This window comes from Trypanosoma grayi (assembly GCF_000691245.1).
Source record: "Trypanosoma grayi strain ANR4 Tgr_594_V1, whole genome shotgun sequence".
NCBI classification, from domain to species: Eukaryota; Euglenozoa; class Kinetoplastea; order Trypanosomatida; family Trypanosomatidae; genus Trypanosoma; species Trypanosoma grayi.
In genome coordinates, this window is record NW_008826213.1 from 1 (window position 1) to 10,888 (window position 10,888).

Genomic DNA, 10,888 nt, shown 5'->3' on the forward strand with positions numbered 1-10,888 from the left:
GTCGTCAGAACGACACGAAACCCTGTGATATGCATGTGAATGCTCATGAAACTATTCTTGTTGGAGCCGCCATGTTCTTCCGGCTCTACCTGATGTCGCCTCCGTCGCCGCACTGCGCCAGTAATGCTCGATGTCGAACGGATCGCGGCCAACGACGCAGCAAAGGCGCGGGGGAGCGGCAAGGCAACGTCGGCGAGCGAAGTGTGCAGCGTGACATTGTGTTTAGCGAGGTTCCTTTCCCACTCCCGAACCAAGCTGAGTGTCTTCGCCACGCGTTCACTGTTGTCTCGCGCATCCACCACCACCCATTCCTCGATCTCCCGCGCAAGCGACATGATGGACGGTCCAACCTCGATGGTGTTTGCCCGTATATCCAAGCGAATCATCGTTTCCTCATTTTCCGTCACACCACCGCCGAATTTCGACCCCACCAGTGCGGTGATACTAGGAAACGGGATGGTAAGCAACGATGCCATCAGGCCACCTGTAGCTGCAGCGCCTCCAACAGAAGCCGTAGTAGTATCTCTTTCAGAAGGGTGAAGAGACAACTTCACACGGCGTCGCATCGAACGCGACAAGATGCTTGTTGGGCCGTCTGTCATCACCGTGGTGGTAGCCGCCCCTGTCACATCCTTCTGAAGGGCAAAGACCCGCACTTCGCCATGCTCAAGACGTGCTGTCAGGTCGACATGGTACAGCGTGGGGCCCTTCTTCGACTTCGACCCCCCGCATGGATTGATCGGGTCAATGTGGTGCCGCTGTTGTCTTTCTCCCCCTGTTTTTGTCGGCTGTGGTGTTACTGTCGCAGTGGAAGCAGCACCAGCATGTACCCCTTGCGCGGCCACAGCGGCACAAGCGGCAGCACACGCTCGCCGACGTTTCGAATAGTGTAGAAATGGCTTTGACGGTAATTCCTGTGCTATTTGGCTAAGAATGCTGACAAAGCGCGTCGAGATAGTAATCTGCGGGGCGCTCATATCGACAGCAGCACCAATGTTGACCTCACCACCAGACAAGCTCAGATGCAGGGGAGCCTCTATGGAGGCGAAATACACCCTGGACAAGGATTTATGGTACTCATTGGGTTCGAAACTTGTAAGAGTACCGCGTCCGCCAAGAATGTGGGTGCTGCTCAGCAGTTCCTTCGCCGAGGCATCGGTTGCGAGAGGAGAACCGTCGCTGTAGTAGAAGTACGCGTCATCCATCGCGAGGCGGGCGGTAAATTTCACCTTCTTGGTCGTGTCCTGCTCCACTGTACATGGGAATGTACTATAGCTCTCATTGCCTCCAGTTGAACGCCCAGCCGGGACGCATTTCTTCGACTTGAGCAGACCGCAGGAAACCATGGTGTTTTCCACCTTCATCTTCAGCGCCATGGTGGGGATGAAATGCTTGCGGTTTAGCGTTGATACGCCACGCCCGTGCATGTACACATCGGGTAGCTCTTCCAGAACGCTGCGGTACGCTGCATCACCACATGGCATAACAACGAGGAAATTTGACACTGTTACCAGGAACTTATTGTCAGACGTTTTGTTGAGAAATTTCGCCTCCAGTGAAGCAAAATCTATTGTCTCTGCCTGGGGCGCAAGCGAGACGCGTCGTGATAGTGACAAGTTCCCCCTGGGTATCACATGGGCAGTTAACTCTCTGAGGCGCCCCGCCTTTTGTAGCTGTGACTGCTGCATCTCCGCATCCATCTGTCTCCGCACGCGCGCGAGGCTCCGGTACGTTGCAGACTTGGCAAGCTGACGTCGGAACAGCCGGCCCTCCCGCTGCGTCGCGAACCGCATCTTCTCCGCAAGATCTTTGGTCTCATCAATAGACTGCTGCAGCAACGGCAGAAGTCCAATACGGGCAATGATAAGTGGTGACAGAACAGAGAGATTCCAGCGCGTGGCGATGGTATTCAGTGAATCCAACTCGGACAGAGCAGAAGTTGCCCTCGGTGACGGCACTGCAACCAAAAAGTTTTCGAAGGCCATCTGCGTTTCATTTCTGTAGATCTGCCCACCAGACAATGTGAATGATGTCTCAAAGAGGCCCCAGATGTATCCACCCAGCGGACGCACCACCCGCACCGAGTCGTCTGAGCCTGGCGAAGCGGAGGGGCACTGCGGTGGGGCCGCCTTTGTGCTAGGGACAGAGGCTTCGCTGCGAGCAGGCACTGTCCCTTGGCACAGCATTGACTGCAGCTGATCGTGATCGTCACGATCGACAAGAGCGATCTGTGCATTGGAGGCCTTTGTGGTAAAATGTGTGGTTCGCTGCTCGCCTATAGCATTCACATCCGCCACTGTGTGCAGCCTCTTCATGGAGAAGCGCAGATTCGTCATGGATGTCAGATACGATGCACGAAATCCATCCAGCAAAAAGACGAAACGACCCTTCCAACCTGAAAAGGATATCTTTGATGATGGTTCACGAGGCAGCACATCCGTATGACCCTCTTCCCCATCCTGAACATGCACAGGCTTCGAGAGAACGGCGAATGCAGTCAAAAACCTGTCGGAAATTAGAAGCAAGTGACTAATGATGCTGGGTGAGACAATGATCTCCACGCTCTCCATCAAGCAAGTGCCCATCCGTCTCGCCTCATCCTTGGCATACAATATATACAGATTTGGCAAATCGATGTTGTGCCTACCTGCCGACGGGCTTGTTGACACCAGTGCAAAGGGATGCAGGTGTGACTTTAACTGGAGCCGCTCATCAGAGGAGGCATTCAAAAATGCAGACGCGAGTGGCACGTCAAGTTCAATGCTAATGCCTTGCGGCATATCTGTTCTTATCCGCATCTCACGTATTTGCATTATACAACACCACGCATGCATTCTCTTGGTGGGTGGCACCACAGAGTTCGAACCGTTATTTCCAGGCGCACCACGGGCGTGCTGCATCGCTTGCAAAATCCTGCGCGACTTCATCCACTCCCGCAGCCATTGGTGCAACTGCGGTGCAACCGTCTCGTTTGCCTGTGGGCGGTACGGCCACGAAACATCGACTTTGTCCATCTTTACCTGCAAGTTCATTTGTACCCCATTCGTTTCATTCTTTTTTTCCCGTTTCGATGCGTGTTGCACGTTCTCCTCCTCCTCATCATCATCAGTCTCACCAACGGTCGCGTTGTTTTGGTCCGCCTGGTGCACGCCCACCGCCAGATGTGTGGCGGTAGCGACAAAAACACGCGACTGCACCGTCGTCTGGCTCGCCCCCAAAGTGCAGGCCTTGATGCCACAAGGGGTGGTCAGCACTATTGCATCGGCAACGTATTGCAGAAAGATGGTCTCCGCAAAGAAGGAGGCGCTGTTCTTGAGATGCAGCTGCGGCGTGACAGATGGCTGGGCGGCGTAACAACTCTTCGGTGCCCACTCCCGCGCTCTTTGTGCCGTTTTGCTTAGATTCCCGCGCAAACCGTCCGATATCGTGTCCGTCAGGACGTGCGTCTCAACGCATTCATGCGAACTGACGCGCTCCGTGCGGGACTCGCCATACCCGGTGAGTTTTGACCCCTTGAACTGCATGAAGTTCATCTTTGAGTGCAGCATCGTCACATCCAGCTGGTGTAACGTGAAACTGCCTTTCAAAACGACACCAAGCCCACCCCCAGCTGTGTCGGTGGCAGGGGTATGTAACAGGTCGTAGAAGATCGTCGGCACGAACTGTTGCGAGTCCTCCTCACGGCTTTTCGTTGGCGCCGTCATTGCGGCACCCTTAAGCTCCTTTGCGGCACCAAAGAGCTGCAGCACCGATGGGTAGCACCTCACCAGCAAGGAGTTCACCTCCCCAATAAAATGCACCTCCGCATCGCGGTGTTGTCGCCGACGTCGCTCTGTCTCCTGCCATTCGGTGCTCAACAGGGATGAATCTCTGGTGGATACTGCCGGGAGTGGCGCATCCAAGGAGGTTTTTCGACTCACAGGAAGTGGGCACCACTCGCTTCTTCGTTTTATTGGCACCTTTGCAATGAACTTTGCTGATGGGCGCGTGACTTCCATGAGGTTTGCATGATCGGTGTCAACACGCATGCAAGGTCCTTCGCGATACACGTCGACGAGCTCAACACGCAGTGTGTCAATGGACCCGACACCCTGCACGATGCGATTCGCCTCAATACCAAAGTTCCCCATAGACGTAGAGGGAGCATGACACACTGATGACGAACACGACGGAAAGAGAATGTCCCGCAGGCTATCCACCTGCTCGTGGCGAATCATCATGGACTCCGGCGTGGGGGCATGAGGGAAGATCTGCATCTGAGGTGGAGCACGCATGTTGCGCAGCTGCAGAAGCATAGCCTTTATGGAACCCACATAGTGGAAGAAGTTGCGGGTAAGGTGGAAGGCAACAGTGTCCAACATCACTCGGCATGTCCCGCTTTCCACTCCGTGTGTGGAATCCTGCTTTCCGCGCCCGCAGAAAGAAGTAAGATAGGAAACAGCGAGGGTATCTTTTTCCTCGTCGTATACGATGCCAGGGACCTTAATGCGAAGATTTCCCTCTCGCGCGAGCGGCTCGTACTCCACTTGCGTAATGATGGCAAGCGACGAGAAAGTGACAGAAGCGGAGAGGGCGCTCATCTTCAACTGCATGGCGGCATGAGCAGGCGGCATGGCTTGCTGCATCACGAACTGAAACGAACGCACCCCAAGCATTGTTGTGTAGACGCCGTTACCGGTGGTAGCACCAGGTGTCATGTTCTCCGGCGGTGGTGGAAGTTCTGTCAACACCTTCACCTCGATACAAGGAAGAATGACGCTCACGATCTTCACCTCCGAGAGCCACCGCTTTTGGTGTACACGATTCTTGCTGGGCTCCTTCCGATGTATCGGGTGCTTTTTCAGTCGATTGTGCCCTTCAAGACGGCTCACCACACTGCTGGCTGCCGCGCCCACCGTTCTAGAGGACAAGCCACCCAAAAAGGGTGCGGCAGCGGCGGCGGCAGGAGATTTAGACCTGTAGTATTGCACCTGCGCGAGAAAGCGTGCCTCCGCATCGAAGTACAACTTCTGCACGAAGTCTTTCGTCACGAGCGACGTGAGCGGCGCCACCGCCTCCACGTGCAGGTGCTTCGACGTAGAGCCCTCCCGTGAGCGCCTACGATTGTCGGCGGTGCGCAGCGCCCACACTTCGGCCTCTGCGTCACCGCTATCGTCCGTCTCGAAGGTCTCGAGCATCTGCTCTGCCATACGGTACTCCAGCGCCCGGTGTGGACTCATGACGGAGAAGAACTCCGTGGATGGGAGCTGTGCGTGAAAGCAGGTACGGTCACGAATGTTCCGCTGCGCATTCCACGCTGTCGCGCTGTATCGCAGTGATGTCTGCTCCTCAGCTGCCGTCGCGTGCAAGAAGAAGGGCCGCAGGAACGATGTAAAGGGCTCGAAGGGACGCAGCTCCACGGAATTCTCCCCATCGTCGCCCAACGGCGCCAGCGTAAACGGGGCGCCACGATCGACGCTCGGGGATATCGACGCCGCAAAGGCGTCGTTGGGGAGTTGACTAGTGCTACTATGGTTCTCATCGTTCATTAGCTCCTCATCCTCGTCTTCGTCCTCCTCACTGTCATAATCATCGTCGTTCGCAGCCGTTGCCGAGAGGCAGGTGGCAAAACGCTGGGATGTGTTGTTGTTGTTTAACAAAGGCGAATGCAAAGTGAATGTCTCAGGGTGGCTGAGCGTTACCGCAGAAACACCGTTTGGTGTCTCATCGTTGTCCTGCTGAAGTCTCGAGAGTTGTTGCTCGAAATTAATAATCACATCGTGCAGAGACTCCCCCTCACCATGAGGTGCGCGTTCGTCACGATTATCATCGGCCACTGCATTGTCAATGCTCGCTTGCCTTGCGTTGCGTGGAGCCGTTTTTGGCTCTAAGACTCCGCTCGCCTGCAGCGGGGTACGCACAGCGTGGGGAAACTGGCCTGTGAAGACAGAGTCGACGTCGTTGTCTTTGACGAACTGCTGCTGCTTCTCAAGGTGGGACTCGAGACCCTTCTCGAACGGGTACGCCGTGCAGCGCCGCACCCGCAGCGCCGTCTCGGTGTGAAACACCTCCACAAAGTCGTCGCCCGATTCATGGCGGCAAAAACCCCGCAGCGCAACCGCCTGGACAGCAACGCTCATCCGACTGTTGGAGTTCAAGTCGTTCATCGACGAAGAGGCCATCTGCACGCCGCTCGGAAGCTTCAGCTCAAAATAGCCGTCTGGCCCGACCGCCACGCACCCCGTCACGCGCTCGACCAGCACCAACTTCGTGGCGACGGCGTAATCCTTCGCCATGTCTTCCGCCTGCTGGAACGTCTTGAGGTACGTGTTGAAGTTCACGGCCATTACCTCCGGCACCGCGTCAGAGAAGGGGACTTGCTGCAGCGAACCGTCGCGGGCGAGGAAGCGTCTCAGCAACTCGCGCACATCAGCGGCGGACTCCGGCCGGCAGCGCGTCATCCGCACTAGACGCGCGCCACCGCGCATGCGGCTGAAGCGAGGAACGTACCCATTCGGGTTGGTCTCTTTGTCGCTATGCACTCGCGAACGCGGCGCACGCGCCACAAAGTGCTCTGCGGAGTACGCCGCCGCCGTCCGCGCCTCCTCAATCTCCGAAACCAGCCTCGCGTCTCGGATTCCAAATTGCTCCATGAAGGCGGAAAGAAGCTGCGTCAGCATCGCGACCTGCTCAACTGTAATATCAAAAGTGACGCCGCCGATCATCACGTCCGTGGCGCTGTGGAAACACGTTCGAAGTGGCAGAGGGCCAAAATGCCGGATTATGCCGACTGCAACGTCGCCGCAGCAAAGGTACGACCCTTCAGCAAGCGTCTCACCGTCTCGGTTCAAAAAACCGCCAGAGATAGGCGTCAGCGAGAGGGATATATCGGTTGCGGCGCACAACTTAATGAGGGCGAATTCAAACCTTCCGCAGCAGAGATTGATTTGGGGCGACTTCTGGTTGCCTGCGCGCAATGTGGCGTCCATGTCTAAAATACAGAGTGACAGATTGATTTCTAGTTCATTACTGCGCGGCTCATTTTTATGCAGGAATGTGTTGAACCCTTGTCGGACATTCTTTGGCGCATCCAACTTGGGCTGGATCTTTGAGAGTGGCCAGAAGAGTTCATCGGGGCGAATCACACAAACCGAGCTTCCTAAAATATTCTCATGCGTGTCCAGTATGGTGCAGATATGCGGCGTCGTGGCGAATCCCCGAAGGCCCACCAGTTGAATATCAAGGTCGAGAGAGTTCCTGAGTTTTGTCCGGCCACTTGCAGGGTCCACCGGGAACCTGTCTTGCGGAACAGTCTGATTCGGTATGTGCACAATCTGCGCGCCCTTTAGGGAGAACTCATCGATCAGCAGAAACGGCTTCGTGGCATCGACGAGGTCGCGCAAGGGATGTGTGCCCGGCACACTCACGGTGACCTCAATGTCCCTCAGGAGTGTCTCGAAGGGGCGGCGCACTTCCGTCGACGCGCTAAGCAGGTAAGCGTCATTCGGCAGCGTCACGAAAAAGTGGCTGTCGCGCTTAATGCAGAAGCTGAGGAGTGTGTTGAGGGTGGCGTCGTTGGCGTCCTCGCTGAAGATCACGTTCTGCTGGTTGGCGTTAATGTGCAGCCAAGTCTTTCCATTGAAGAAGAACTCAAAGCGCTTTACATTTGGGATAAACTCCTTGACAAACTGCGTGTATGTGTTGTAGGTCTCGGTGGAGAGCGGCTCACCGTGGTACATCTGCGGCACGAACTGAAAGTCGGTGATGAGGTCCATAAAGAAAGTAATGTAGTCCATGTACCACCACAGCTCCGTCTCGCGCAACGACGGGAGCACATTAAGCAGCTTGCGCCCATTATAAGCACGATCATCTTGGCGATCAATGAAGAGATCCATCGTGGTCATGTGTGCAAGCACCGTGCTTTCCTCGTGAATGCCGTTTGTCGCAAGCCAGATGTTTTTCCCCGCCAGCAGGCTCTCGAACCGCTGCTTCTCTTCATCCTGGAGCAGGAACTGCGGCTTCTGTATGTACTGCGTCCCACGGCCAAGCGTTATGAGCAGCATGCCCTTGCGGCCCGAGTCCTGAATGCCGAATGGCGGCGAAGGCGCGGGATTCTTGCGCTTGAACGGGACCGTCACGCACGTGTCGCGCAGGAACTCCACCAGTACCTCAAAGCCGGCCAGCGGGCGCGGTTTGCCCAACTCAAATTTAAGCGGCTCCAGTGGGCGGTACGTGGTGGGGAAGAAGGACTCCTTCAGCTTCATCAGCGAGAAGTGTGACCACGGACCGTAGCACAACTCAGGGGCATCAACGAAAACCTCAAAGCCCATGCGCGGCAGGTCTGCCTGGCGGCTCACGTCCTCACCGGCGTGCACGTTTGTCACGTCTCGGTAGAAGACAACGTGCAGCGACGAGCCCCCCTTCCCGCTGAGCAGCACGCCATAGTTACGAATCAGCGAAGACACCTCATCGACTACAGGGCTCGGCATTACGTTCGGCAGTGTGCCCTTCAACATGAGCATGAAGGACTCACGCCAGGAGCCGGGCCGCACCCGCTGTACCTTGACGTGCTTACTCTCCTTCTCCTTCTTCATGGAGCACCAACGCGCGTGCACTTCCTCCAACGTCGCCTCCGTGACGAAGCGGTAGAGATCTACGAGGGGCATGCCGTCCTGCGTCAAGTAACTGTGCGCCTCTGCCCGCTTGAAGCCGACGTGCAGGAAGTACGGGTGCTTGGCGCCTGCGCCGCCCAGGTCCACATAACTTGCATACAACTCGACCTCCACGGCGCCGATAAAGTTATAAAAACGCTGCATCAAGGTCTTCGTCTCCTTCAGCCACTTCTGCTGTTCTGTCGCCTTTGCCTGTTCCGCCGCATCGCTGCACCGTCGTTGCTGCATTTCCTCTTCCTCGCCTATGTTATCACCATTGTTGTTGGTAAATATGCGACTGAAAATGTTCCGGACTGCCCAACTCTGCAGAGATTTTGAGCGGGGCCGTGTGTCTACTGGCTCTGCTGGGGCGAGGTTCTTGTAGTTCCACGTGGCGTTGTAGAGGGTGAGGCCCATCCCGTTCAGGTGCACACGAACTTTACCGCGCCGCTTCGGAATCTGCACCGCACTCACATCCACAGCCTCTGTCCAGATGTTTCCCCTCCCGTCACACGTGCCACTCTGCGGCGGCTCCTGCACGTTGCCCTCCGCCGGCGAGAAGAGCGACTCGGGGCCCGTCGCAGCGTTCTGCGGCCCGTGGCGCGCCATTTTTCGTGACCCGTGGCCGTGGCTGCCGTTGGGGCCCCCGCTGCTGCACCGGTGCGCCGTGTTGCTGGCGTCGATCTCGAGGCACTCTGTGTCCCCGGAGTCGGTGGCGTCGTCGTTGGTCACAATGTTGAAGAGAGGCGTGGCGCTCGCGGTGTCGTCAGGGCTCTCGAGCCGCACCCGCAGCTTCCGCTCGTCGCGCAGCACTTCGACGATGACGCCACGCACCCACTGCAGCTTCACCTGCACGCGGCACCGCATCCCTTTGAGGTCGTCGGTGAACATGAAGTCCCGCACCTTCGTCCACGCCGGGTCCTTCCACCAGCTGTCCCAGAAGATAAACGACACATAGCCGTCAATGACGCGCAGCGAGACGTTCTCGTCCTGGTAGAAGAAGTTCTGTATGAAGATACGGCAGTTCAGTGGGGAGATGAAGAGGCCGCCCAGGTGCACACGCGTCGACGGCGGCAGAACGAAGTAGCGCAGGAGCACCTGCACCGTGAAGCCCAACAGCTTGTGGGTGTACAGCATCAGCATTAGCCCGCATACGAAGAAAAAGATGACAGAGAATACAAACTTCAGGAATATATCCGCGTCAATGTGCATTGTGGCTGGTGCCGCGCCTTACAGCCGGTCCGTCTGCTGCACTGTGTGTGCGTCTTTATGCGTTTAAGCGTGTGTGTACGGCGCCGCGGATATTACACCACAGCGTAGTGTGTGTATAAGGATAAAATGTGCGTATATATATATATGTATTTATTTATTTATTTTTGTGTGTATGTATGCAGATGTGTGCGTATGTGTGTGTTGAGTTAGAAACAGATACAATTACGCAACGCACGCGCACAAGAGCCGTGCGTCGCCGGTCGTGTATAAAGCAGTAAGTGGAGGCTACACCGTCGGTGTGACCCCGGCCACTTCAGCCTTGAAAGGAGGCACAAACTTGGACGCACTCCCCGAGGCGTAACTGCGCCAGCAAACAGACAAACGAAAAAAAAAAACGCAAGAGGACTTCTTTCCTGCACCTGATCTTCTCAAGGACTCCTCTACTCAATCAACAACATACACGAAGGCGTGTCTTTCGCTTGTATGTGCGTGTGCACCGGTGGGCAAAGCAACAGGGGAGGAGAGAGAAGTATAGAGAGAGAGAGACAGGGAGAGAGAACGATAGAGAGTGAATATGAGATGTGTGCAGACAGAAATTACACCTTGGCAGCAGTCTCCCCGAGCTGCTGAATACACACAGAGACGCACACAAAGGAGCAGGAGGGGTGGTGTCGCGTCACGCCTCATCGCTATCATCGTCCGTGTCGACGGCGAAGCGATTCCCGCCGTCCTTCTTCGCCACGCGCGTCTTCGCCTGCTGCAGCTCCTCCTGCGCCCTCGCCGACTGCATCTCCACAAAGCGGCCACGCAGCGTCTGCGGCTTTCCCTCCGCCTCCTCCAGCGCCGCTCGGGCCCTCTTACGGGCCGCCGTCGAGTTCGGCAGGACGCCTGTGCGTGCGAGCTGCGCCGTTGTCTCCTGCGCCGTCTTCGTGAAGACGCCGCCACGCCGCTGCACGCTGGAGTAGAAGAGCACCTGCTGCTGCGACGGGCCGCTGACGGACGTCCGCACAACGGTCGCTGAGTGCTGCCCGCTCTGCGGCTGCGAT

The 10,888-nt window shown here is 56.6% G+C and overlaps 6 protein-coding genes across 6 annotated transcripts; 5 read left to right on the forward strand and 1 right to left on the reverse strand.

The window, feature by feature from the left end:
- Positions 1 to 29: 29 nt before the first annotated feature.
- On the forward strand, positions 30 to 893 carry DQ04_05941000 (hypothetical protein; the record flags this gene model as incomplete). The annotated part of the gene is made up of 1 exon (XM_009314455.1): positions 30 to 893. One exon carries the CDS (start codon positions 30 to 32, stop codon positions 891 to 893), a length of 864 nt encoding a protein of 287 aa, XP_009312730.1.
- A 4,381-nt stretch (positions 894 to 5,274) lies between these two features.
- Positions 5,275 to 5,499, forward strand: DQ04_05941010 (hypothetical protein; the record flags this gene model as incomplete). Its single annotated transcript, XM_009314456.1, has 1 exon — positions 5,275 to 5,499. The coding sequence occupies one exon, from the start codon at positions 5,275 to 5,277 to the stop codon at positions 5,497 to 5,499; it is 225 nt and encodes a 74-aa protein (XP_009312731.1).
- A 774-nt stretch (positions 5,500 to 6,273) lies between these two features.
- Positions 6,274 to 7,215, forward strand: DQ04_05941020 (hypothetical protein; the record flags this gene model as incomplete). The annotated part of the gene is made up of 1 exon (XM_009314457.1): positions 6,274 to 7,215. One exon carries the CDS (start codon positions 6,274 to 6,276, stop codon positions 7,213 to 7,215), a length of 942 nt encoding a protein of 313 aa, XP_009312732.1.
- Positions 7,216 to 7,385: 170 nt separating this feature from the next.
- DQ04_05941030 (hypothetical protein) lies at positions 7,386 to 8,258 on the forward strand (the record flags this gene model as incomplete). The annotated part of the gene is made up of 1 exon (XM_009314458.1): positions 7,386 to 8,258. The coding sequence occupies one exon, from the start codon at positions 7,386 to 7,388 to the stop codon at positions 8,256 to 8,258; it is 873 nt and encodes a 290-aa protein (XP_009312733.1).
- An 865-nt stretch (positions 8,259 to 9,123) lies between these two features.
- DQ04_05941040 (hypothetical protein) lies at positions 9,124 to 9,588 on the forward strand (the record flags this gene model as incomplete). Its single annotated transcript, XM_009314459.1, has 1 exon — positions 9,124 to 9,588. The coding sequence occupies one exon, from the start codon at positions 9,124 to 9,126 to the stop codon at positions 9,586 to 9,588; it is 465 nt and encodes a 154-aa protein (XP_009312734.1).
- A 930-nt stretch (positions 9,589 to 10,518) lies between these two features.
- Positions 10,519 to 10,888, reverse strand: DQ04_05941050 (hypothetical protein; the record flags this gene model as incomplete). Its single annotated transcript, XM_009314460.1, has 1 exon — positions 10,519 to 10,888. A coding segment is annotated over one exon (370 nt), but the record flags the coding sequence as incomplete, so codon positions are not given.